This window comes from Equus quagga, chromosome 16 (assembly GCF_021613505.1).
Source record: "Equus quagga isolate Etosha38 chromosome 16, UCLA_HA_Equagga_1.0, whole genome shotgun sequence".
NCBI lineage: Eukaryota > Metazoa > Chordata > Mammalia > Perissodactyla > Equidae > Equus > Equus quagga.
This window is the reverse complement of record NC_060282.1, coordinates 17,435,829-17,463,135: the sequence shown is the minus strand read 5'-3', so window position 1 is coordinate 17,463,135 and position 27,307 is coordinate 17,435,829. Positions and strand designations below refer to the sequence as shown.

General features: G+C 40.5%; 1 protein-coding gene and 1 long non-coding RNA gene across 3 annotated transcripts in view; both read left to right on the top strand.

Moving 5' to 3' along the window:
• The window catches only part of FAM91A1 (family with sequence similarity 91 member A1), a 43,604-nt gene extending 28,733 nt beyond the window's left edge, over positions 1-14,871 (top strand). For both annotated transcript variants that reach the window (XM_046641911.1, XM_046641912.1), the window contains 6 exons: positions 3,455-3,527; positions 5,381-5,530; positions 7,605-7,709; positions 8,224-8,347; positions 9,640-9,709; positions 11,935-14,871. In XM_046641911.1, coding sequence (XP_046497867.1) covers positions 3,455-3,527; positions 5,381-5,530; positions 7,605-7,709; positions 8,224-8,347; positions 9,640-9,709; positions 11,935-12,120 — 708 coding nt within the window. In that variant the 3' untranslated portion in view covers positions 12,121-14,871. The remainder of the gene's footprint in view (positions 1-3,454; positions 3,528-5,380; positions 5,531-7,604; positions 7,710-8,223; positions 8,348-9,639; positions 9,710-11,934) is intronic.
• Positions 14,872-20,042: 5,171 nt separating this feature from the next.
• Positions 20,043-26,677, top strand: LOC124228238 (uncharacterized). Its single transcript, XR_006885665.1, has 3 exons — positions 20,043-20,187; positions 26,008-26,106; positions 26,317-26,677. It is a non-coding gene; the product is annotated as an uncharacterized LOC124228238 (long non-coding RNA).
• The last annotated feature ends 630 nt before the right edge of the window (positions 26,678-27,307 follow it).

Sequence of the window (27,307 nt, the reverse complement as noted above, 5' to 3'; positions counted from 1 at the left end):
GTTTCATATACACGGAATCATGTATGTGGTCTTTTTGTCACTGGCTTCTTTCACTTAGCAGAATGTTTTCAAGGTTCATCATGTAGCATGTATCAGTTCTGCATTCCTTTTTATGGCCACATAATATTCCCTCGTGGATATACCACATTTTGTTTATCCATTCATGGGTTGATGGACATGTGGGTTGCTTCCACTTTTCAGCTGTTGTAAATAGTAATAATCACTGTGAGAAGTGTTCATGTACAGGTTTTTGTGTGGACATCTTTTCATTTCTTTTGGGTATATGTCTAGGACCAGCAAATGCTGGGTCATGAGGCAACTCTATGTTTAAATTCTTGAAGGAACTGCCAGACTGTTTTCCCAAATTGCTGTACCATTTTATGTTCCCTCCAGCACTTACTATTATCTCTTTTTATTATAACCACCCCAGCGAGTGTGAAGTGGTGTGTGACATTTTGAAGGTACTTCTCTTATACTTAGTTTTCCATGTGTAAGATGGAGATGGTAATATCTATTGTATAACAACAACAACAAAATAATAGTAACAGCTAATGGTGAGGTAAGTCGTTTATAGTCATAGGATTGTTGAGAGAATGAAATGATAAGGCGTGTGTGAAGTGTGCTGCGCACTTTCTGGTACATAATAGGTTCTCAGTAAAGATTTCATTAATTTCATTCAACTCTCAATTGTATGTGCCATATTTTGTGCTAATTAGCGTGCTTATATAAATAAGACATGATCCCTGTCTTCAAGGAACTTAAGTCTGGTGGGAAAAGTTGCATGAGCAGTTAGTTTCAGCTTTTTGCTGAGTGTTGAATAGAATTAAACAGTGGAAGCATTAAGGAGAAGTACCAAGTCCAGCCTTGGGGCAAGGAGAAGGGCTTCAGGGAAGCTCCTTAGAGAAGATGAGACCCAGGCTGAGTATAAAAGGATGATTTAGAAGAGAGCAAGGCCAGGAGAGAGGTCAGCATGAATAACTCTCTTGGCAGAGATTTTTTTCTCTTTCTTTGTGGCTATTTCCCTGGTGCCTAAAACAGAGCCTGGCTCATAGTAGCTGCTCATTGAGTGAGTGTTGAATAATGAATAGGAATGTGAAGTGGGAGCACATGCTGGGCCTGTAAGCTGCTAGGTGTTTTTGAGGGGTGAGTTGCACTGTGATGGGATGGTGGTTGGAGATGAGTCTGAAGAAATAGGCAGTCCTTGGCGTGTGGTCTTCCTTAACTGTCCTGCTGTAGTGCTTAGACTTCTCCCTAGAGATGGATGGCACCCAGTAAAGGGTGCTGAGCAGGGGATTAACATGGTCAGTTGTGTTTTTGGAAGATCAACCTGGAGACTGTTGAGAATGGTTAGGTGGGGAGAGATACCTGAAGCAAGAAGAACAATTAGGATTCAGTGTAGGAGTCAGGATAAGAGATGAAGACAGCCCAGATCAGGGAATGGTCATAAGAACTGAAAGGAAGAAACAGACTTAAGAATTATTACAAGTATAAAATTAATAGAATCGATCCCATGTCTGAGAAAGCTGTGAGAAGAGGAAGAGAATGGTTCCTGGGGCGTTTGGCTTGTGAAGGTGGAAGAATGGTGATATCACTACGTGAGAGAATACAGGAGGAAGAGCCAGTTTATGGGGGCAGATGATGTGTTGTGTTTTGGGCTTGTTGAGGATAAGGTACCTGTGGGACATTTGGGTGGAGGAGATATCTAGTAGGTAATTGAAAATATTCTGAAATTCAAATGAGAGATTGAACAGGAGAGATTGACTTGTGTGTCAGCGTCAGCACAGAGATGGTAGTTGAAACCATGAGAGAGGATGCATTAAAGAGGAAAATGTGCAGTAGGGGTGGTGGTGGGAGAGAGCGTAATAGAGTGGGTCAGACATCGGCTGAAATCAGACTGCTTAAATTCAGATCTTGATCCCACCACTTGTAGTAAATTGGGCAAGTCATATATCCTCCTTCAACTTCAGGGACTTCTCCTGAAAACTGGAGGTAATAAAATTTTCTATCTTTATAAAGTTGTTGAAAAGAATGACTGAGAAGATAATCCACGTGAAATGCATAGTTCTGTGTTTAGCACATAGGAAGATCTCAAAAAATCCTAGCTGTGCGGCAGTGGTGGTAATAGAGTGAAAGGAGTCTTTAAGTGTTTGTTAAGGAGTTTTACTTTTGCTTAAAAAAAATGCCTCCTTTATTATATTTTATGGGAAAAATTCACTTTGTTGGAACTTAAAACAAGATTTTGATTAAAATCATGCTTTTATTATAACTATCTTGTTTAGCGTTTAAATCATAAACGTATCAATGGAATAGAAGTGAGCTGTCAGAAACATATTCAAGTTGTCATATGAACCAACTAAATGAGTGTAATTTTTCTCTGAAATTATTTTTTTCTTTTATGTCACAGTATCTTGAATTTGAATAATGTCTCTTTTAAAGGGGAAAAAATGTGTAGATCCCCAGTGTTAATTTAAATTTTCTATTATAATGATACTAAACGCATATGAACATAAGATTAAATTGTTCATGCTTATTATTCTTACACACCTGTAAAACCAAAAGATTTAGGGCTTTAAATACAAAAATCTTTAACAAAATTGGGATGAATGACGTTAATTGTGGTGGATCAAACTAAATTATTTGTAACATTCTTGTGGGGTGGTTAGCCTCGTAGATTTTTTTTTAATTTAATTTTTAAATTGATAGTACATTCACGTGATTTGAAATAAAACACTTCGAAGATGCACAGAGAAAAGTATCATGCCCTTCCCACACTGTCTACCCAGCTCCCACTCCCCGTCTTTCCTGCATGTCAGATAACCACATTTTTTAGTTTCTCCTGTGCTTTCTAGAGTTTGCTTATCCATATACAAGCAGTCACACACTGATATGCCGAGGCTTTTTCCGCTTAGCAGTTGGAGGTCTTTCCATTTCAGTTTGTAGAGAACTTCCTCTTCCTTTTTTGCAGCTGCATTCACAGTGCGCAGCTTAATTTATTTAACCAGTCCCCTGCTGATGGACATTCTGGTTGTTTCCAGTTACACATAATGATAATGTTAGAGCAGGTAATTTTGCATCTATGTCCTCCAGTGCAGGTCTTTGAGTCTTGCGCTCCTAGTCCATGGTATGCTGGGTGATGAACTACAGCCAACCCTTGGGCGAGTGCACTTGATCTCATTCAGTCTTCGCATGGCTAACACCTGAGTTACCTGTTAAATCAGACTCCTTTCTTTTCGTTCGTTCATGCACTCAGTTTGAAACACATTGCCTTATAGGTTAGTATGCACTTAAGATTGTCTTTGCTTGCTGGAGAAAACTAGAGAATTGTTGAAAGCATTTTGATGGAGTATTAATGTAGAATATACCATCACATGGCACAATATTTATTGTTTGAGTATCTGTTACTGGAAATACAGGTTTTTCATATACCTTTCAACTTGTGTTTCTTCCTGTTTAGGGCCATGGTTTGCATGGGATAGGAGAAACTGTCCACATACCATTCCCATTTGATGAAACAGAACTACAAGGAGGTACCTTACTTTTGAATTGTATCCTTTCGACCTCCCTATCTTAATCTTTGTCAACAATTTGGTGGAAACATAGCAGGAAGTGAATTCTAAAATTTCTAGGGTCTTACCATTCTGCTTTTAAAGAGTTTTGGCAAAAGGTAGTTACCTATTGTGCCTTTTCCCATACAGAGCAGATAGAATAAGACTCATTTAGGATGTTTGAAGAAATACTAGTCTGCCTGGGAGATGAAGAGGATAAGTAGCTATCTGCCTAGATGGAAGACTGGGTCTCTATATGTTTAGCCTTTTAGTTTCCTTTTACTGTTGATTTATTTGGAGGTTGGAACAGAAGGCAAGTCACAAGGAAGATTTTATTCTTAGAAAGTTGATTTTTCTCCCAATGTTACATACTGTTTTTTTCAGGAGCTTTTTTAGGTAATTTAGAAATGGATGTGAATGAGCATTGTATTACTTTACAGTTACAGAGCACTTACATGTATTTCCTGTTTGAGCATTTGTTTTTGCTGTTAAATTTTATTTTTGCTATTAGGATTTGAGTGGATTGCAGAGTTTAAGCTAAATTAAGCTAGTTAGAATCAAGGGGGAACGCCCTGTTTAATGTTCTGTCTTTCTAGAATTTGATGTGAGCCGTGTACAGTTGATGAAAGATGCTCAAAGAATTTCTATAAAAGCCAATTCATTCTTCCTTTTGTCTAATATAGAAGATACCTTTTCTCTGTTGAATATTAAGAAGGTGTATGTAATCAAAAGGAAAAGACTGTGCAATTAAAACTTACATCTATTTATGTACTACTTGCGCTTCCCGCTCCATGCCACCTGCTGTTGTGTAATCTATTTTTCTGGTTCTTAGAGCCATGTTGCTTGGGTTTTTAGAGAGAGCAGTGAATGGTTCAAGTAATTTAACTTAGGTTAATTCATAGAAGAGCTTACTGTTCTTCCAAAGCGTTAGTCAATACTGTCCCCTCCCCCCTCTCCCTTTCCCTCTTCCTTTTATAAAAAGGAAAATTTTTATAAATATCTTTCTCCTTTTCACATGGCTAGACTGCAAAAGCCTCGTTTGAAATTAAGTGCTCTTTTGGCTATTGTGAATAAATGTGTACAAAATTTGGAGAAGAGAGTTTTCTCTTCTGAAAAACAGCCCCTATTCAGAAATAAGTACTTCTTTGCAACTAAACTTTGCTGTTTCATCCTCTCATACTCTATACATTCTATGGAAAAAATGTTCACCTGAAGATATAGGATAGTGACAACAGGATCTTAAAATTTATAAAATCTCAACAACAGATTGATAGATCTCCTGCCTTGGGAGATGATTGTGTGAATTATGAAGAAGAGGAGTCTTCGTATTTGTGTATAGAGCATCTTTCTCTTTTATAAGATCACATATTTATGAGAACTTGAGCTAATGTTTAAATAGTTTATTAGGGATATATTTTCAAGTACATTGTTAGCTTTAGTTTTAATAAGAATAATTTTACTTTTCTTAAATTTTTAAAAACTTTACTGTGTATTTAGTACATTTCCTGGTAGAAACCCACCAACTAAGCATTTGAGGCAGAAGAGAACCACAAAGAGAAGTCTAGAGAATTTGCCACTGACTGGCTCTGTTTGCTTACTTAGCAGGTAATTTGTTCTGATAAGCAGATGCCTCCTGAAGGCTGTAAATATGTTACAGTGTACTCCATCCTTTTACATTCACAGATCTTTCTTCACTGGAATCAGTCTTGATAGATTAAAGTATAAAAGTAGTTCTAAGAATTGTTTAATAAAAGAAAAGGATGTTTAAGCTTTTGGTGTTGTGTTATTTTATAGAACTTTTTACTCATAATGTGATGTCAACTCTTTCTTCTTAGAGTTTACGCGTGTCAATATGGGTGTTCATCAGGCGCTGCAAATATTAAGGAACAAAGTGGACTTGCAGCATTTTTGTGGATATGTCACCATGCTGAATGCTTCTAGCCAGCTTGCAAACAGAACACTCAGCGATGCTTCCGATGAGAGAGGTTAGCCGATAGTTGGGTTCTTTTAATTAATCGGTCATTTGTCTGCTCTTGTCCATAATGGGCCTTTTAATAAGTATTTTCTAGGGAACATTTTTATATATTTAGAATAATAATTAAAGTATCGAGTGTATCACAATCTTAACATTTAAAAAGCAGAGAGACCTTTGTGAAGATGTCAAATTATTTAATACTTTAATGTTTTTTCCACTGGAGGATGAGAAAATATTCTGTGACATGAGTTGGACAAATAGCAGTTGTTCAAATGGAGAAAATACCAAGTGCATGACTAAAGAAGTGACCTGGGACTGGAATACAGAACGGTTATTGGTTTTAGCCCTTTCCTGTCGTGTCTATATTTATAGGCTTTAATTCAAAAATCACCCTTTGTGGGGTGATGGTTTCAAAACTTTAGATTCTTTGTAAAAATGTTTCTAAAATAGAATGAACAGTTTTTCCCTTTCAGACTTCCTTTTTCTGTCAAAGGCCCCGTTGTCTCAGTTGTGCAGGCCGAAAATTGTATCTTTGTCTCGTCCTCCTCCTTTTCCACTCTGTCCAGTTAGTTTCCAAGTTCTGTGAATTAGACTTTAGAAATACCTCTCGTATCCATTTCTTCCCTTCTCTCTTCTTTTTTAATTCCCTAGAACTGCCCTTCTAGTCTGAGTCTTGATACTTTGAAGGTGTATTATTACAACCATTTCCTGCCTAGCCTTCCTGGCCTCATTCTTCTTCTGTCTCCACCCTATCTTGCTTATTGACAACAGCTGATTTTCTTTGCGTACCTTTTTCATTCTTTTTAATTAAAAAATTCATTTTCAAATCACCTTCTCATGCTTACAGATTGTTTCTGCTCTGGCAGTTTTGGCTTGTGTGTAGCTTTGGTTGCCATGGTGCCAGCTCTGGTCTGTGACTCTAGGAAACCTTTCAATTCAAGTGTCTGTCATTGCTTGATATGTTGCTTCTGCCTCTTCGTTTGAAGTCCGGAGACACTGTGATTGATCACTGGCCATCCAGTGGGTTGGATTGGCTCCCTTTGGGTTAGGTATCCACTCCTGGTCCATTTGCCTTTGGCCAGGGAGTGGGGTAGCTTTCAACAGTGACTGCCAGGTATCACGGACCTTTTCCAGAGGAGAGGAGTATAGGTTAGGCAGTCATTTCCATGCATGTCTGCTACAGCTGTCATGTTTTATTTCATTCCTTCCACAAACATTTATGGAATACCTGCTGAGGTGCTGGAGATACTTAAATTAGTAAGACCTAAGGAATAAAACCCTACAACAAGAGACAAGCAAGTAAATCAGCCTACTGTGTAGTGTTAAAAGACTGCATGCAGTAGGAGAGAGAAGGCATATCTCAGCCCAGTTGAGCTATCAGAGAAGGCCTCTTAGAGAAGGTAAAGTTTGAACTGAATTTTGAAAAATGAGGAGTTAACTACACAGAGATGATTGTTGTTTATTTGGAGGGTAGCAGCCTTTCTGGCAGAGGGAATCAGGCAATAGAGTAGCTCATCTTGGCCCCAAGAAAGGATTTGTTGAGCAGTAGTAGATGAGAATAGTGAAGTTGGTAGATCCAGCAGATCTTGGAGGATCTTATATGCTGAAAGATACAGGGAGTCAAACGAATTATGAAGAGGAATGACGTAATCAGACTGCATATTTCCATGGGGGTAGAAATGACTTGAGTAATCATCTTAGTGAAAGTCTAAACTTGTGTTCTGCCTTTGAATCCTTGTTTCTTTAGGCCAGGGTTTCACAACCTCAGCACTGTTTATCTTCTGAGCTGAATAATTCTTTTGGTGTGGGGGCTGCCCTATGTATTGTAGGGTGTTCAGCATCCCTAGATACCAGTAGCACCCCTCTCCCCGTTCATGACACCCGAACATGTCTCCAAACGTTGCCAGTGTCCCTTGGGGGACAAAATTGCCCCCCAGTTGAAAACCACTGCTTTAGGCTAAAGACTAGTCATTGTTTTCCAGTGTCATTTCTGTTGCCTGACGTCTTTTATGTTAGGACTGATTTATTGACAACTTATGCCAACTGCTACAATTCTAATACTGTGTCTGTCCTTTAATTATCAGGAGAACCTGATTTGGCCTCTGGCTCGGATGTGAATGGGAGTACAGAGTCATTTGAAATGGTCATTGAAGAAGCAACTATAGATTCAGCAACAAAGCAAAACTCTGGTCAAGTTTTAGAAATTATTTGCAACCTTAGACTAATTTTTGAGTTTTAATTCTTTTGTTCGGTCATTTGTCTACTCTTGTCCATAATGGGCCTTTTAATAAGTATTTTCTAGGGAACATTTTTATATATTTAGAATAATAATTAAAGTATTATAAAAATATTACCTGAGAATAGTGACAAGTTTCAGGTTTCCTGTGTTAAATATTTTGGCTACATAATTCTCTAATCTTATAGCTGTCTTGCAATACCTTTTTTTGGGTAAGAGACCACTTTGAGCATCTGATGACAGCTATGTACCTTCTCCCCAGAAGCGTGTACGTACTCAGAAAACAGTCTTTCCTGTTTCAGAGATTCACTGACCCCCTCTGAGGCCTCTCCCCTGCTAACCCCTTGATGGATGTCAGTGGGGCTGGGAGGAAACTGTGAGATTATCTGGACCACAGTTAAGAAACTCTGGTCAGTTGTAATATATATGAATATATGTACTTAATGACTCTGTATATCCTTTTGTAGTTGCCACAACAGAAGCAGATTGGGTTCCTCTTGAGCTGTGCTTTGGAATTCCACTGTTTAGTTCTGAATTAAACCGGAAAGTTTGTAGAAAAATTGCTACACATGGTCTTTGCAGAAAAGAGAGGTAAGGGTTTATATTCATTGTTATCTTTTCATCTGTGAGATTTTTAAGCTCTCAGTAATAGTTGCTATATCTTACTTTCTTTTATTCCACACATGAACATGGTAATTGCCTTGCGTATATTAGTTGATTGAGTGATGATTGCTAGTTTAAGGGTTTTGCTATATTTTTCAGAATTAAACTTTAGTTCCTCAGAAATTAGGCACATGCAGATATTTGGGGCACATTTTGGTTAATCATAATTTTATTTACTTAGTTACCCAGATTTGGTGAGGGTATGGTAAAATGGGCATGCTTATGAGAATATGAACCTCGTTTTTTTAATATGTAAATGTCTATAGAAAATTTCTCCTGTGTACTTCTCTTAACATGCTGAATTATGTTATGTTAATAGTGATTATCTCTGTGGTAGAATTATGGCTGACTTTCTAAATTTTCTTCAATTTCCACGTTTCCTAAAATGAGCATGTATTACATATCAGAGATGATGTGTAGGTTTCATCTCATATGCCAACTCTGATCCATTGAGGGCAGCTGATAAATGGCAGGGTTGTAAAGATTCTGAGACTCTTGGTTAGCAGAAAAGACTATCATTGAATGTGATTGTCATGGTGGCTGCCTTGGAGAGAGAATATTCTCAGGTCTTCTTGACTTTAGAAAAACAAAGTTGAATAATAAGTAATTCATTTAATTGGCTTAATGTAACGTATATCAGGAGATTAAAAGTCCTTAATTGACAAATAATTTTAACAACTATCCTCTGAAAATAAAATAACAAACCTTAATAAAAAGTAAAAATACTACATACACTTTAAAGATTGCTGCTATAATTGTTACCAATTTACTATTTCAAAAATATTTAATTTAGGTGGGTTGATGAATGTTAAATCTTTCAGACTTTTTATCAGGATGTATTTTAAACTTAATTTGGGTATTTGAAGTTTGTATTATAATTGCCATCCCTCAAAGTGCCCACATTTTCATTTTACAAGTTTTCTTTCACTTAACATTTATATTTGCTAATAGTTTAAACTTTTTTTAAATGGTAACTTTTTGATTTTGGTTATATGTGATATTTTATTTCAAAATGGTCTTTTTGTGCACTGTTAGCCTGTATTATTAAAACAGGCAGAAATTTCATTGATGAGAACACTGAAATTGTTTAAAAATTTTTTTGTGATTAATCAGGGTATATATACATATATAAATTCATTTAAATTGCTAAAATTAAACTTCTGTAAAATATTAGTTCTTGTCTATATGTTTGTTTTAAACTTTTCCTCTCTTTTTTTCAGCCTTCAAAACCTCTTACATTCCAGTAGAAAACTCTCTCTACAAGTCCTTAACTTTGTTCACTCATTCCAGGTAACAAAGCCCACAATATCCAGTGGTGTTTGTCTAGAGCTTATAGTATGTAGAATGCGTCCATGTTTGTTCTGAGTCTCCACAGCAGTAAGACATGAAATAAGCATTCGTTTTAATTTATAAATGAAGATGCTGAGATGCAGGAAGTTAATTGCACACGATTTCGCTAGCCGGGTCTTCAGGGTCTAGAGCTTGCACTCTTTGTTTTGTGCCAGGGCTTCATTCAACAGAGATGTGTTAAGCATCTGCTGTGGGCCATGCACCATGCTGGGTGCTGATTCTTGGGTCTGATACACTTCCATTAATAACTGCAGTGTTGGGGCCGGCCCGGTGGCGCAGCAAAGTTCACACGTTCCGCTTCTCGGCAGCCCGGGGTTCACCAGTTCGGATCCCGGGTGCGGACGTGGCCCCGCTTGGCAAAAGCCATGCTGTGGTAGGCGTCCCACATATAAAGTGGAGGAATATGGGCACGGATGTTAGCTCAGGGCCAGTCTTCCTCAGCAAAAAGGGGAGGATTGGCAGTAGTTAGCTCAGGGCTAATCTTCCTCAAAAAAATAAATAAATAAAATAACCGCAGTGCTTCTCCATTGCTGAGAGGGGCGTGTCGGTTGTGGTAGTGAAAGCCAGTGCTCTGGACATTTTGTTTTCCCCCCAAGCAAGGAAAGGATATTCTAGACTTGATTTGTAGATGAACTTTTAGAATGAAATATTTCTATTCAAAATATCTAATCCAACATTATGAAATCAATATTTTAGAGTTTTGTTTCATTCATTCTTTGAATAAATACTTGAGTGTACTCTATGCCAACTCTTTATGGGGTGCTGGGGAAATGATGATATCTAAGACACTAATGGAGTTTATGGTGCTGTGTGAGATGATTGTCAAGTGAACATTAAACTATGTAAGTAATTAGAGATTTCAGTAAGTGCTGTGAAGGAACCAAACTCCTTCAAACCTGATGGAATCCAAAGATGGACCTAATTTAAATAGATAGAGATGCTCTATAAGCTGAAACCTAAAGGATGGAAAAGAGTATTCCAGGCAGAGCTTAGTACGTGTCAGGAGAGCACTTGGTGTCCAAGGAAACAGAAGAAGGCCGGTGTGGCTGAAGCCCCCTGAGAGGGGCAGTGGCAAGAGGCGAGGCTGAAAAGGAGGGCAGGGCATATTGAAGTGTATATACATCAAAGGGTAGTGAAGAATTTGTATTTTATGCTGAGTGCAAAGAGAAGCTATAAAGACAGGGAATGACATTACTTCTGATTGTTTTAAAGGATTGGTTACTATTTAGAGAACAGATTAAAGAGAGACGAGCATAGAAGCAAGATCAGTTTGGAGGCTATTATAATAGCCCAAGTGAGAGACGTTGATAGCTGAGCACCCTTTTTCATTAAAAAAAAAATTGCATGCATCTATAAGAACGGTATGTTTATTACACGTATATGCTGCTATATCAATAAATTATATATAGTATAAAACATATCCCCAAATAGAGGTTTTATAAGGCTGCAATAAGTGGGTATAGAATTTCTAAAATTCCCTCAGTACTGTACCCTACTTCGGAGTGAGTACCCCACTTTGGAGACCACTGGCATAGACTATGGTGAATGACTAAAGTGAAGTAATTTGGGTGTTGGGGTAGATTGATAGAACTTGGTGATGAATTAAATATGAAGAAAAGATTGAGGGTGTGGTGAGGAAAAGAAGAATCACAAATGGTCCTCATATTTCTTGACTAGCTTGATGTGTGGCGTGGAGTAGGGAAGGCTGGACGGGAGCAGCTGGGGGACACTGAGAGTTCGCTATGGACGTGCTGAGTGTGGAGTGCAGGGAGAGACCCCAAGAGCAGCCGTCAGATGGGTGGATGTTTGAGCCTGGAGTTCTGGGGAGAGGACTGTGCTGAATGTGTGAATCTGAGAGCCTTGGCAGTGCATGGTGCCTGTTGTTGTGAGGGTTTTTGGAGATTATCTAAAAATTAACTTTTCTTATCCCCTAGTCTCTTAGCCTGTCATTTCTATCTGTTTCATAGTCCGACTTGTATGAGTCATTTTTGCGTCGGTTAATACCTGTCATTAATTATTTGGGTGTGTGAGGTAGGTCTTTGCATCTCCTGTGGTGCTCTGCGTTCCGTGAGTGTTGCTCAGTGTGGGTCTGTTTCTCATTAGCTCTGTTAAGTCGTTTGGTGAAATGCTGAATACAGAATTTTTCTCGTTTCTTGATTTTTTAGGAAGGTGCTTCAACACTGGATATTCACGCAGAGGCCAGTTTTTCAAGTTTGCTTTCACAGTCGTCTTACGCCGACATGGGGGTCCCACTTCCTGCCAAAAACTTAATATTTAAAGATGGCGTCTTATCAGAATGGAGTGGACGGTCGCCTTCCGCGCTTCTCACTGCTAATCTCCATTTGCAATAATTTGGTTACACCATTTGTTGTTCACACTTCCTGCCTTTTTTCTTTCTTAACGTTAGCTTTATAGTGCCAGCCACTAAAAAGCATCCTGCTGCTGCAGTGCAATTCCTGCTTCACTGATGTTCAGAGTTTGGGAAACTTGTCATGTTTTCTGAAGTTTTCCTCATGATTGCACCTCCAATGCAACAAAGAGCTTTTTAGCAGCCTGCACTGTATTTTTTACCTTGAGACAATCTGCATTTCTTTTGTAAAACTGAGGGTATACTTTATAGGCTTTATGATGACTGTTATGTTTATAAGCAGTCACTATGAATATTGCAATGGTAATTTTATATGTTAGTTTATCAAACATAAATCTTGTTTAATTTTATATTTTGTTACCTACTCTTTAGGGGATCATGGGAAGAGATGGAACTCTTCCTCTGAAAAGGCTTCTTGATACTTAAAGTAGCAAAACTATAAAACAGTAAACATCCAGTATTGAGAGATGCTATGATGGGGCATTAAAAATTCCTGTGGATGTCTGTAAATTATGTATATCAGTTGAACATTGTTGAAGCTATAGTTACGTATAACAACCTTGATTTATAATGTCTTAACTCAGACTATGACGATACATTGACATCTCATAAGAAGCTTTGGAAAACATTCTATTTTTAAACAACGTTTATATGTGGACTTCTGTTGTCACTCACTTTGGGCTTTATATTTTCATAGAGTCTTTATGGAAAAATAGAATTTATTTTCCACTCTCGTAGCTGTGGCTGCTGCACGTTTTCACCCCGATTTATTTTTTGTTTAGTAGCTTTATCAATGAATTGTTACAAAATTGAATTTGATGTTTTCAAACCAAGGATTGTGATTTTTAGGTTAGAATTACATATTAGAGGCATTAAGGCTGTGTCTTCTGATCAAAACACTTTAGTCATAAACCTACTTTGAAGACATATTCTTAGGCAATCTGGATCTCAAATTCATGTGAATGGTTTTGGAGGAAATGATAAAGAAAAATTGAGTAATTTCAAAATGTTTCTTGAGCCATTGATGATTTTAGTATCTCAAATGTTAATTAGAATAATTGGAATTTTTAGAATTTTCAAGTTACCTTTCTCTGAAAGTTTGTGAGGTGTTATAGGTTAGTTTAGCTCTTCTCATAGGATAATGGTTTGCTAGTTTAAAACTATAACCAAACTAACTGGTCAGAGAACATGTATCTAAAACACTTAGAAAGCATTAGAAAATTTGGGAATATTATAACCTGAACATTTTTGCTGATAATTTTTGTTACTTATAGAACTGATATTTGTGTATTTAACATACTTCTGGAAGTATATGCCTTTCTTAAAACTGTTAACATAACCATGCATTCAGTACCATACTATAGAATTGAATATTTTGGAGCAGGTTGCCTGTGGCACAGTCAGTGCTGTGTTTGGGGTAAATGCAGTAACGTTTAGTTTTCTACTTTGTCTTGTATGAAGTAGAAACCAAGTGTATGTTATACGTGTTTGTCTATAAAAGGAAAAATATATGCTAATATTAAATTTCTTATGACTGTGAATCACTCATTTATTTTTCCAATAATTGGTATTGTACATTCCTAGTGCTATTAGGTATGTATGTAACTTTTACAGTTTTTCAACTGAAAGTTGTAAGGATTTCCTTTGATCAAGGCTCTTCAATCTCATTTTCCTTTGCTTTGTTTGAATTAACTGTAGTTATTTTATTTATTCCTGTCTTAACAATCTAAGCTTACTGTAATGACATGTACACTAATAAAGAATCAAATATTTGTAGCTGTTGGCGGTGAGCCCAGTTGTTGGTGAATTTAAAACTTGAAATTTGGGAGTGATTTGCTGCTGTGTTCCCTTTGAGAGATAATGGAGGAAGGAATAGAACCTAATAATGATCCTGAGTTTTAGGGAAAGTACTGAGAAAACATGTGGTCAACTCTGGTTTCTCATGCGAACGAGGAAAGATTCTGATTCCCAGCTGCAGACCTCTCATACTTTGAAGGAGGGAGAATCTGCGTTTTCGAGCTGTTAACAAAGTGTGAAAGCTGCTTTTGTGCTTTGCTTTATGAATTTGGCTTTGTTTCATTCATACGTTAACTCATGTAAAGATGCATCTCTTAAATCTTGTACGTGTTGATCCAGTTCAACAAAAAGGTAAATTTAAAACATAGATTTTATTAATTGCCAAAGAAGATTTGCTTATAAAAGAATTTTTATCCAATTTTTTGCTGATGTTTCAAGTAATTTCATTTGGCTTTGTGCTACCTCCCCTCTCTTTTAGCCCCTTAATGTAACTTAAACCATAGCAAACATTCTTTAGAAACCAAGGGAAAAAAATATCAAAAAGGACACAGAATTTAGCATGGTACAATTTCACTTCTCAAGTGGGTCTAAAGAAATGCAGCTTTATGTCATTAAAAAAAATTTGATCATCTGATTTCCTTGATTTCTTTCATACTTTTTAAATATGTAATCAGATGATTTTGTATTTGGGGGGAGGAATCTTGGTTTCTTTTACTTAATGTTTTCAATTTTCTCTGCCATTCATGTTTCTCTTTTATGTTCAGTGTTTCAAATACAGTTTGTATTTAAAGATTTTAAAGTACCAAAACTGTCACTGAGTACAGTGGATTGTTTTCTGGTATGTTAATATTATACAATGAAATGTATAAAGTGTTGTCAATTTGATTATTGGCACATATAATATGTTTACAAATAAACTGTGGTGTTGATCAAGTTACTGCGAAAATGTATATAATCTTCTGTAAGTCGCTTTCTTAATTTTAGGTACAGCCATGCTTTCAGTGCTGTGGCTTTGCTATATGTTTTTTCAAAACAGCCTTTTTGTTTTATAATAATTTCAGATTTGTAGAAAAGTTACAAAGATAGTCTAGAGATATTCCCTGTACCCTTCCCTGGGCGTGCCCTAATGTTAACATCTTACGTTAACTGTGGTACATTCGTCAAAACTTAGAAAAAGTACAGACTTTATTTGGTTTCTCCAGGATCCAGTCAAGGGTACCACATTGCATTTACTTAGTTGTTAGTGCCTCCTTAGTCTGCTGCAATCTCTGATGGTTTCTCAGTCTTTCATGACCGTGACTCTATGAGGAGTGACTGGTTGGTTATTTTGTAGGGTGTCCCTCAGCGTGGGTTTGTCTGATGTTTTCTCGTGATTAGATTTGAGGGTGTGCTTTCCCAGGAACGATAGCACAGAGGCGATGTGCCCTTCCACACCATAGCATATTGTGGGTATGGTGCATGATGTCAATAGGCATTACCGGTGTGATGTTCCTTCATTGTTTGAGGGGTCTGTAAAGTCACTGTAAAGTTACCATTTTTCCAATTTCCATACTCTTTTTTTTTTTTAAATGAATCACTAAGTCTAGCCCCACACTCAAGGGGAGGGGGCAGTATCTATATATATTGTTCAGTTTTTCTTTTTTTGTGAGGAAGATTGTTGCCGAGCTAACGTCTGTGCCAGTCTTCCTCTGTTTTTTCTATGTGGGACGCTGCCGCAGCATGGCTGGCCGCCGAAGCAGAGCCTGCGAACTTAACCACTGTGCCACCATGCTGGCCCTCAGAGTTTTTCTTAAACGTTTGTTCCTTTCTCCTACTTATTTATATTAGTTGGTGATCATGGCTACTTATTTTATCCTTTGGGTTAAAATCCACTACTGTTCTTATTTATTTTGTTGTGCAAGTTGTCTCAGCTTTGGCTGTTGGGAGCTCTTTGAGGTTGATTCCTAAATCCTTTTGACATGCCCTCATCTTTTTTTTAAAGACCATATTCTTCCTTTCTAACGCTACAAGTATTATGTGGACACCAACCCTACAATGAGCTATTTCTCCAAGGAGCCCTGGTTCCTTTTCTTGGAAAACAGTATTTAGAAACCAAGATCCGGGTGTTGGGTATGCTTGCTGCTACTGCTTCTGTGCCTTTTCAGTGAAACAGGCTTGGAGATAGAAATATGTATACTAGCCAACATACAGGTACACATCTCTGTAATTATTTCTAGATCTATCTATCTGTATATAGTTAAATTGACTCTCCTCCAGCACCGCAAGGTTCTAGTTCTACCTCTGCTTGTTTGTAACTTCTGTCTCAGAGAGAAACCTGGCTCCTTTTATCTAGAATTTATTTGCTTATTTGTTTAACCCTAGAATACTTACAGAGTAGCTTCAGAGTTAAGGTGCACCCCTGGGAGAAACAAATTGACCAACTAGAGTATAGTGTTTAAGTATTTTTTTTTGTCATTAGCCTTAGGGTATCCACTCAAAACACTATTTTCCAAAGTAACTTCGTTCACCTCCGTTTATTCCCCACTCCCTTCATTGAGATTATGTCATACATTTGTAAACAGATTCATCTGTCACACTCTGCATTCCATCTGGGATCTCTTGACATCCCACTTGATTTTTTCATAGAGTAACTTTTGCTCTATCTGGACTTTGACAAAAGTATAGTCATGTGTCTGCCATCTCAGGAGCATACAGAACGACAGTTCCATCACCCTGAACATTCCCTTTTGTGCTCAACCCCCCACCCCACCCCTCGAAATCACTTATCTGTTTTCCCTTTTTTTTTTGAGGAAGATTAGCCCTGAGCTGACATCCACTGCCAATCCTCTTGTTGCTGAGGAAGATTGGCCCTGAGCTAACATCTGTGCCCATCTTCCTCTATTTTGTATGTGGGATGCTGCCACAGCATGGCTCAATAAGTGGTGTGTACGTCCATGCCCCGGATCCAAACAGAGCACACGAACTTAACCCCTATACCACCAGGCCAGCCTCACTAATCTGTTTTCCATTCCTCTAATTTTGCTTTTTCCATCATGTCATAGAAGTAGTGGAATTGTACAGTTTGTGGTCTTTTGAGTCTGGCCTCTTGCATAGCAAACTGCGTTTTAAATTCATCCATGTTGTATGAAACAATAGCTCATTGCTTTCTATTGCTGAGTACTTCATTATATGGCTGTATCAAGGTTTATTATTTAACGCTGATGAACAGGTTTTTAATATAATGCATTTTGCTTGGGTAAATACCTAGGAGTCAGATTGCTGAGTCATTTGGTAAATGTGTATTTAACTTTATAAGAAACTGCCAAACTGTCTTCCAGAGGTCCTGTGCCGTTTTGCATTCCCCCCGGCGATGGAGAAGAGTTCCTGTGGCAGTGGTATCTCGTGTGGTTGAGAGAGTCATTTCCCGAATGAAAAGTGATTGAGCATTTTGCATATGCTTATTTGCCATCCATATATCTTCTTTGGTCAAGTGTGTTTTCGACACTTGCCCATATTTCAAAAATTGGGTTTTATTGTTGCATTTTAAGAGTTCAGTATATATTCTGAATACCAGTCTTTTATCGGATATGTGTTTTGCAAATATTTTCTCCCAGTCTGGCTTGTCTTTTTGTAAAAGACTATTTTTTCTTCGTTGAATTGTCATTGCACCTTTATCAGAAATCAGTTGATGAATCTTCAGAGACAAAGTAGATTGGTGGTTGGCTGCGGGGGAAATGGGGAGTGTCTGCAAGTGGCCATATAACATCTTTTTGGAGTCCTGGAAATGTTCTGAAATTGGATTGTGGGGATGGTTGTACAACTCTTAAGTCTACCAAAAAAATCGTTGTATGGCACACTTAAGTGAACTTTATCATATGTAAAATTATACTTCAATAAAGCTGTTTTAAAAAACTACTTTTATATGCATACATGTATGTAGACAAAAAGAGACTGCTTCCCCCGCCACTGGATTATTTAAGGCGAAATGTGGATAGTATATAATTTATTCCATAAATAATTCAAACTCATTCTTAACTCTGAACTCCTGGAAGCAATGGTCTCCCTAAGTCAGAAACAGCACAAATGTCCCCACCAAACCATCGCTACTGACACGTGACACTGGAATTAGGGGCAGAGGAAATTAGGCAAGAGAACGAAACGTAAGAAGTAGTCACATTTAGAAGGATGGGGAATATGATTTTTCAGATGATATGTTTGAATACCAGGAGAGTGCAAAGGAGTCAACTGAAATGTTAGAAACAAAAAGAAACTTCAGTAAGTGGCTTTCTTATCTATAATCAACAGCCAGTTATGTTGTTGATATGATGAAAGAGCTTTATTAATAGCAAAATAATATATATATATAATGGAAAAAATCTTTCTTAATCCAAAAGCCTCAGTAGGTAACTAGGTGTATACAATCACCCATCCATCCATAAATACAAGTCAATAAAGTGAGAGGATCTGGTAAGAAGCTTAATGGGAAATCTGCAAGATAGTCTTGAAAACTTTAAATCCCTTGTGAAGGACAGAAAAACTTGAAGATCCTACGTTTTGTACATCCTACAAAAACAGAAAATCCTCCATTGTTCTTGGATAGCCTCCCTCAACACTGTCAAGTCTCCCTAAATCAGTTATGAATTAAGTGCAATTTTCTTTAGAATGCCAACAAGTTTTTATTTTTTCCTTGAAACTTTGGAACTTGACAAAATGATTGTAAAGCTCAGCCTGGAAGAAGAAACAGTGAAAAACCGAGGGGAAAAAAAATCCTAGAAAAACTCTCCTTAGCAGGTATATTCAAACATACTGTAACGTAGTGTAGTGAACAGTGTGGTACTAATTAGATGCAGACAGCTCAGGAGGGAGGAAAATGTCAAGCACGATTTCACTGCTCAGGGATGAACACTGGGAGCATTGTGGTGTGTTTCTTTGTAGCATTTTTTCGCACTTATTCCATACACACGTACTTATAAAAACAAACAGGGACACAAACAGCTGCAACAATTTGGCACCATACTCTACAAGAAGCTTGGTCTCTTGCTTTTTCCACTTAACGTCACCTAGTTAGAACTTTTTCACCTATAAATTCTCTGAAAATGTACTTTTAATGTCAGTAAGAATTTCCTCATTGATATATCATCGATATACCAATAAATTGTCTTAAAAAGTCGTGGGAAAAAAAAACTGGTGGTTTCTTAATGCCAATTGAATAAAATGAAAGTTATACTTTTAAAATAAAGTCCACGAATGAGGGGCCCATTTTCTCAAGCCAAAAATCTCCCAGTGGAAGTATGATGAATGAACTTCAGTCCTAAATAAGTCGCAAGAGGCCCACTCAGGTTCAGTTCATCAGGTGCATGATTTTTCTCAGTGTGTGAGAAAAAGGACAAGAGCTTTGCAAACTACCAAATCTACTTTAAACTACTTTGTTGTTTTGTCTGTTTTGCGCATGAGAAAAAACAATGAATAGTTTTCGTTTTCCAGACAGGCATCTACTTACTCCCAAGCAGGATTATCAAGTTGAAATTTATTTTTCAACCACTCCTGCTGTATTTTGAACACCAACATTGAATTCCAGAAGACCAAAAGGGGCACGGTTGCCTAATCAAACGTTTCTGTTTTGTTTTGTTTTGTTTTTGTGAGAAAGATTAGCTCTGAGCTAGCATCCACTCCCAATCCTCCTCTTTTTTTTTTTTTTTTTTGCTGAGGAAGATTGTCCCTGAGCTAATATCCATGCTCATCTTCCTCTATTTTATGTGGGATGCTGCCACAGCATGGCTTGATAAGCAGTGCTAGGTCCGTGCCTGGGGTCCAAACCTGTGAACCCGGGGCTGCCAAAACAAAGCATGCGAACTTAACCACCGTGCCACAGGGCCGGCCTCTAAACATTCTTTTTTTAACTTTATCTCTCAGTGTTGTTATTGCTGGTATTTAAAAAGTCACAGTCCAGTCCCTGGAGGGTTGGCATCAGGAGGTGGACACAGTGCTAGTGTTTGTGTTTAAAGCTCGGGTTGGGCTGTTGAGGGCCTGAGTGGCTTGGGTAGCTTCCATTTCTTCTGCAGGCTTCTCTCTTCCGGGAGGTGGCAGTATTTCACTTTTTAATCCTCCTTTCTCCTAGGAAACCTCAACTTGCGTGAGGAGAGCACAGGTGTTTGTTCAGAAGGTGAGCAGACTTTGTTTCCAGTTCTCCATCTTCACGCACCGCCCCCAGGCTTAACCGGTGGTTGCGTTCACCTGGACAACCACTCGGAACAGAACATCAGGACTTACTATGGTAGGTTGATTACGAATAAATGTCCAGGGGAAAGGGTCTCATGCTGGGAGTGCCTGTGTGTAGGATAACACAGAAACATTCTCAGAAAGCCCCTTGTTGAATGTATTTGGGTGGCAATGGTTGACGTGGGCCGTTTTCCTGGTCTGCCTGGCGCTCCTGGCCCCTTCTTCCTACCTGCTTGCCCAGAAATCAGCAAACAGGTGCACGTTAAGCCTTGCTCGCTGGACACTGCAAATTACTATCTTTCCCCCAGAGAGAGACTTAGAAGAATAAAAGGATTTTAGCAAGTCATGAACAATGTATGAAAACAGCGGAGCAAAGAGGCTTTAAACTTCATTCTGCACCCTGTCCTCGCGAAGCCCACAGGCTCTCCCAATATGCCCACAGTGGCCCTGGGCTCAGCGTCACACACTGAGGGCTGCTGCTTCGTTTTGTATTTGAACTTAGGTATCTGTGTGAGGTGAAGTGGTAGTGACATCTCTGTTTGACGTCTTGGTTTTTTTTTTTCCTTCAATTTTTTTTTTTAAAGATTTTATTTATTTTTTTCCTTCTTCTCCCCAAAGCCCCCCAATACATAGTGGTATATTCTTCGTTGTGGGTCCTTCTAGTTGTGGCATGTGGGACGCTGCCTCAGCGTGGTTTGATGAGCAGTGCCATGTCCGCGCCCAGGATTCGAACCAAGGAAACACTGGGCCACCTGCAGCGGAGCACGCAAACTTAACCACTCGGCCAGGGGGCCAGGCCCTGATGTCTTGTTTTTAAGGTACAACTTAAAGGTTTGGTTTTCAGGAGGAGTTAAGTCAAAATGAGACATGGAGACAAGGGTTTTGGTGCAAAAAGCTTATTTGAGAGGTGACCCCAGGAAGCACATTGCAGGTGGGGAGAAGGAGAGAGAAAGGCTATTAAGGGGTAGGTTAATGACAGGGTTAATGCTGTGGGCAATCGCAGCTCCTTTCCAAAGAGGACCCTCTGGGAGACTGTAGGACCCTCCTGAGTGATGTCCCACTGATGGATGGGGAAGCTGGGGATTGTTTCTGACCCCCGTCCCTCACTGGTTGTGGGTTGCTCCTGTGGGTGTTAACTTCCTGGCCCTTTGCTCTGTCTTGCCAGTGAGCACACTCCCAGGGCAGACGAGACGTTCAGGTGGAGAGACACCGTGCTTGGGGCAGGAAGGCAGCAGCATACAGGAGCTGAAGCTGCAGGTGACCTGTGGGGTGGACCAAGGGAATACCGAGGGGCTCATGGCTCTGAGTGTGTCGCTGGAGAAAGGCATGTGTGGTTTTTACTTGGCCCTTGCACAGAGCCCCTCGGTTGGGAGCTTCACGAGAGGGAGATGTCCCGGGCTATGGCTGCAAGTTGGCTCTCTTCTTGGCCTGCCCGAAGGAGGGGTCAACTGGCCCCCACACCCAGAGCCTAGCACAGGGGAACTGGGAACTTCCTGCAAAAGTGACGGAAATCCAGCTCCTTCTCCCTCCTCTGCTTCACTCTTCATGTCTCTGTCGTTCTCTCCTTCCAAAGGCAAAATCTGGTTTTCCCCTAAGCTTGAGCAGAAGTCAGGAGGAGAAAGCGCTTGGCTCAGTTTGAGTCACCGCACGCAGCACCGCGGCCAGAGGAATGGGGCAATCTGATTGGCTACCCTGGGTCATGAGGTCCTGTGATTGACAGCCTCACCAGGCCACCGGAATCACTGAAGGGTCGTTATGAGCAAGCAAAAAACTATGCCCACTGCAACGTCAATTTGCATGGTGCTTTAAGAAGCGCCTTTATAGGGACCTGTGAGATGGTGTGATATCTGAGGAGGAAAGTGAGGCTCAGGCGACTGGGCAGAGGTCATACAAACTTCAGTGATGGAGGAAGTTTACAAGAGTGACCGGTGATGTCAGGAGCTTGTGGGGAACTGTGAAGCATAACAGGGAGTGCTTTTCTGCAGACGTGAGATTCTGGCTCGCTCCGGTAGCTATCCTGCAGAAATAGTTCCCTCTGATCTACCCAGAGATGGTAGGCGTATCCATGGCATCCTGGACCCTGGTCCAGGCAGAGAAGCCCCTGCAGAAGCTTGGCTCTCTAGAGACGCTGGGGGACTGCTCCTCTTAAGGCCTGACTCCAGGTACCCGCCATATGTCTTTTTCTCCTCTGGGGTGCTGCCAAGGCCCAGGCCTGGTGGTAGCCAACGATTCATGGAGGTAGAGGTAGGGGAGGGGGCGTCTGGCTCTGCTGGTGCTAAGTTGCCCTGTAAGCTGTCCATAAACTGTGTGGTGTGCAGGTGGGGTTGCCTGGTTTACTTTCCACTCCTGCCATTTCAGTTTTCCTCATTCAAGGCTGTCCTGGAGGATGAGGTTAATTAACTTGATTCCTCCTGGATAGCCACAAGAAAAATAAAAAACAATTGCCACCATTTGCTGGGCTTCTACAAGGGGTCTGGTCACAATTCCAATGTTACCAGCAAGCCATCCTCGGGACACTAGCTGAGTATCTTATAATTCAACTCAATTCTGACACTGTCTACCCCGAGATAGTGTCAGATCCCACAGATTAAGGGCTCAGTCCGGCAAGTCTTCCCCACACCCCACCCCACTTCAGACACCAACAGTAAGTCCAGGTTATCCCCTGTGCTTCTGACCAACAGGCTATAGATCGGAGGTTCCAATGACCCCCCTCCTTGGGTTCGATTAATTTGCTAGAGCAGCATACAGAACTCAGAGAAACATTTTACTCACTAGATTGCTGGTTTATTATAAAAGGCTATAACTCAGGAACAGCCAGACGGAAGAGAAGCACAGGGCAAGGTATGGGGAAAGGGCACGGGGCTTCCACGCCCTCTCCAGTCATGTCACTCTCCCCAAATCACCACGTGTCCTCCAACCTGGAAGCTCTCTAAACCCCATCCTTTTGGGTTTTTATGGAGGCTTCCTTACCCAGGCACAATTGATTAAATCATTGGCCGTTGGTGATTGACTCCATCCCCAGCCCCCTCCCCTCCCAGGAGGTCTGAGGGCGAGACTGGAAGTTCCAACTCTCTAAACACGTGGTGGTTTCCTCTGGTGGCCAGCCTCCATCCTTAGCTAATGTAGGAACATTCCAAAAGACACAACGATCACTCTCATCACTTAGGAAATTCCAAGGGCCTTTCAGAGCTCTGTGCAAGAAACATGGATAAAGACCAAATACATATTTCTTATTACAAATCACAATATCGCCGCCAGGCACTGTTCTACTCACAAATGTTACTTTATTAATGGGGGTTGGGTGTGTTTACGGGAGACGGAAGAGGCCCGCAGTGGGATCTGCACCTGGTGCTTCAGCCAAGTTATTCTACAAAAGGCTGGGAAAAAATAAGTCACAGTTAGGTTCAAAGAGAGAGATTCATTCTCCAGTCAGACAGTTCAATACAATCTTCTGTGTTCTCTTAAGACCCTTTCCAAGTGATTGCTGAGGAGATGCATAGGAGGAGATTTTGAAATGCTTTGGAGCATTAAGCAGAAGAGAGGGGGCTGTGCCATGCTGATGGGGTCACCCAGGATGAGCCCACAAGTGCAGGAGGCGCTGAAGATGGACATCAAACAGCTCTTGGAGTGTCATCCCTGTCTATCTCGTGTCCCTCAGGCAGCCTAACCATCATCAACACTTGACTCAGCCATGCAGATTATCACAAGGATGGGAGTCATTTATGGGCCCTGTCATCTTGGGCAGCTGACTTGCCCTCTTTGAGCCTTAATTTCTACATCAACAAAGTGTAAAATACTACTTATCTCACACACAGATGTGAAAACATAAAGCTGTCAAGTATTTTTCGTAACATTTAAAAAATGAAGCCCATTCTTCACTTTCTCCATCCTCCCAGGTCTAGATGCTGACCCTGGAGCATCAAGTTTTCTCACAGGAGACCAAGGCCAGCTCACCCTCGTCTTTCTGGGTCACCAGAGGCGTGTATTCTATGTCACTACACCGGCTCACTTTTCTCTTAATATGTTGGCTCCTCAATATACTGATCTTATGTTTTATGGGATTATAGAAACACAGCTTAGATCTAGAAATGTCCCAAGGGTCCATTAGACACCTGGACTGTCTCCCCTGGAGATCTCAACTGCTGCTGGGGTTTCAGAGTTGCAGGGGATTCTGTCTCTAGGACCTTCTGGCAGAGACAGGGGTGACTGCGCATGTCAGAGATGATGCTAGGAACCTCTGGTCACAGAGGAGGTTGGAGCTCACAGTCCAGCAAGACTCGGGCTGACACGGAAAGGATGTTGGGTGTCCTGGGGCCTTGCCAGGAGAAAGGACCACTGACTCAAGACTATTCCTCAAAACTTACAGATAAGGGGCCTGAGACCCAGAGAGTGAGTGTGAAGCCAAGCAGAGCAGAGAAAGGAAATGGAGAGGGGAGAGCAGAGGAAAGCAGAGGAGAGGAGAAGGGGGAGAGGAAAGGGGAGATGGGAGAGAGAGAGAGATTTTGCATCCTGACATCCTGACGATGGTTCCTGTCGGTGAGGTCACCGGACTTGCTCTCGTGGTTCCTGCAGCTCTTCTGCAATTCTCTGAGATAACTCCAGCATCCTTCCAGTGAAGCCTCATTTTGGTGTAAGCTTCTGATTAGGTCTAAGTCTCTTGTAACTGAGAGGATCCTGCTTAACACCCTAGAGGTGTGGAAGGGAGACTCTCCTAGAACACCAGCCCCTGTCCCGATCACTACCCTAATTCAGTGTACTTTCCTTTGAACCTAGATGTGTTGTCATCAGAATCCTTCTTAACACAGTGCTCCAAATAATTGGAGTTGGCAATAACTGAAACATATTTGTCATCCCTGACGTAGGGACCATACTTAAGTTATCAATTTTTTTCTTTGCAACAACCCTGTGACAGTTGCATCCTTACTCCACAAAGGGGAAAACTGATGTCAAAGTGGGTCTGTGAGTTGCCCAAGGTGACACAGCTGGTACGTGCCCAACCTGACCTGTGTGGTCATCAAACACAGGTTGTTCCGCCATGCCCCACTGAAGGTCTGTGGAATGTCACAGAAGCAGGGCTTCAAGCTTCATGAAGCGTCAAAGCTTCAAGCTGGAGCTTCAGCACCATGACCTAGTGGGACTCCATTTCCTGCTCAGTGAAAGAGATTATTCCAAGGACAGTAGCTTTGGAAATGCTGCTGTCACGAAGCCCCAGGCGGAAGATGGCCAAGGAAGACAGTTTGGTGACCGGTCCACAAGAAATGTAAATGTGTCATAGGAGCCGTAGTCACAAATACAACCTGTCTGTCTGAAATATCTTTGCCTGGAGAAGAGGGTTCTTAAATTCTTAATTCCCTGCAGGAGCACGGAGAGACCAATGTATAGCCCCGTACTTGTTTATCTCTTATACATCTTTAACTAACGTTTCGTTATTTTTGTTGTTAAAATTAAGGTGTTCTTCTCTCACCCCCTCCACAAAATAGCACTATCCTGTAAGGACTTAAGCAGATGATTTTGTTTTCCTTGGGAACAAATGTACCCAATAAATATATTCTGTGCTTTTTAAAATCCAAGTGAAAATCCAAAGGAATGAACATTTTCAAAGCTAAAATGACTTTATATGTTTTGGTGGATTTTATGAGTCATTTTATGAAGACATGCAGTGTATCCCATAAGGGTTGGTTTTGGAAAACAGACTGCATTCGAATGAGAATTTGAGTGACAGTCAGATATTCGGGGCAATGTATTAATGATCCTCACGTTGGTCTAAGAAAAAATTTGAAAGACATTTAGTTGGGCTGATTTGCATGTAGTCTGGAATGGAGGACCCAAAGCATAGAATCTTCCTTTTCTCTGCTTTTTTTTTTTTTTTTTCCAGTGTCCAAAATGACTAATTGACAAAGAGAAGGAGAGAGTAAGAGCAGAGAGCGTGGACTGCGGAGTCAGAATGCCTGGTTCAAATTGTGGATCCAGCAAGGTAGGAGCCATCAGGGCTACCCCCAGTGTCCCATTTCTCCTCTTCTGGCACGCGCACGGCCAGCTGTACTTCCCATCTCCTTAAGGTTAGATGCGGCCACGCGACTTGCTTTGGCCAGTGAGATGTGAGCAGAAGTGATGCATGTCATGTCTGGGGAGAAGTTTCTAAGAGCCAGTGCACAATTTGCTCATTCCATTCTCTCTGTCGCAGTCACAGATGAGGCCGCCATGGCAGAGGAACTATCAGCCTGGATCCCAGGGCAGAGGCCCCTGGCAACTTGTGCCGGATGGAATATAGCATGAGTGAGAAACCTTTGTTGTTTTAACCACTGAGATTTTGGAAATGTTTGTTACCACCGCATAAGCTAGCCTACACTGAATGACTCTCCATGTGGCGAAGTGCATAACATCTCATTTGTCAGTTTCTCCTTTTGGCAAATGGAGATCCCGAGACCTCTAGATTGTTTTCAGAATTAAATAGGGTAATACCTTGAAAGAATGTGCCTAGTATACAGCAAGTGCTCAATAAATATTAGCTCTTACTATTTTATATGCAGACAGGTAGAAAGAATACTTCTCTATGTATAAAAGCATCCTTTCATATTACTGTGTGGGTGTGTTTATGCATTAATATTTGTCCCCAGCCTGAGTCGTGGTGGAAGCTGATAAAGATATGAGGGGACCTGTTCTCCTCTTGCTTACTTTCCTGAGGTAGCTGCTTGGTGAGGGTGGATGTGCCGAGAGCGTGGCACAGAATATGGCAGTCAGTGCTCAGTTGACGAGCCCCTGAACCCAAACCACTCATGCATTCTAATCGCCAGGTTGCCTCACCCTCACCTTCCATTTCTGGGGCCTTCTGCAGCTGTTGCCATGGAAACTTATGGGTTGAGGCTGTGTATCCATCTGTATTTGTTATCTCTAAGAAGCAGAAAGCAAGTTTGGCTAAATTAAGCAGCAAAGAGACTTAGGAAAAAAATATTGCAAAGCTCACTGAACTTCAGGAAAAAATATTGCAGAGCTCAATGAACTTCCAGGAAGGAGAGAGCCAAGCTTGAAGGCCGGAAGGTGAGGGACCCCATCCTAAAACATGCTGCAGACCTGTTCTAGAGAAACGTCACTGCCGGGCGCAGACTCTTCTGATGGACCCATGAATGCCAGCAGCGGGACTGGTAGACCCACTGCCATGATTGCTGCTGGAACGC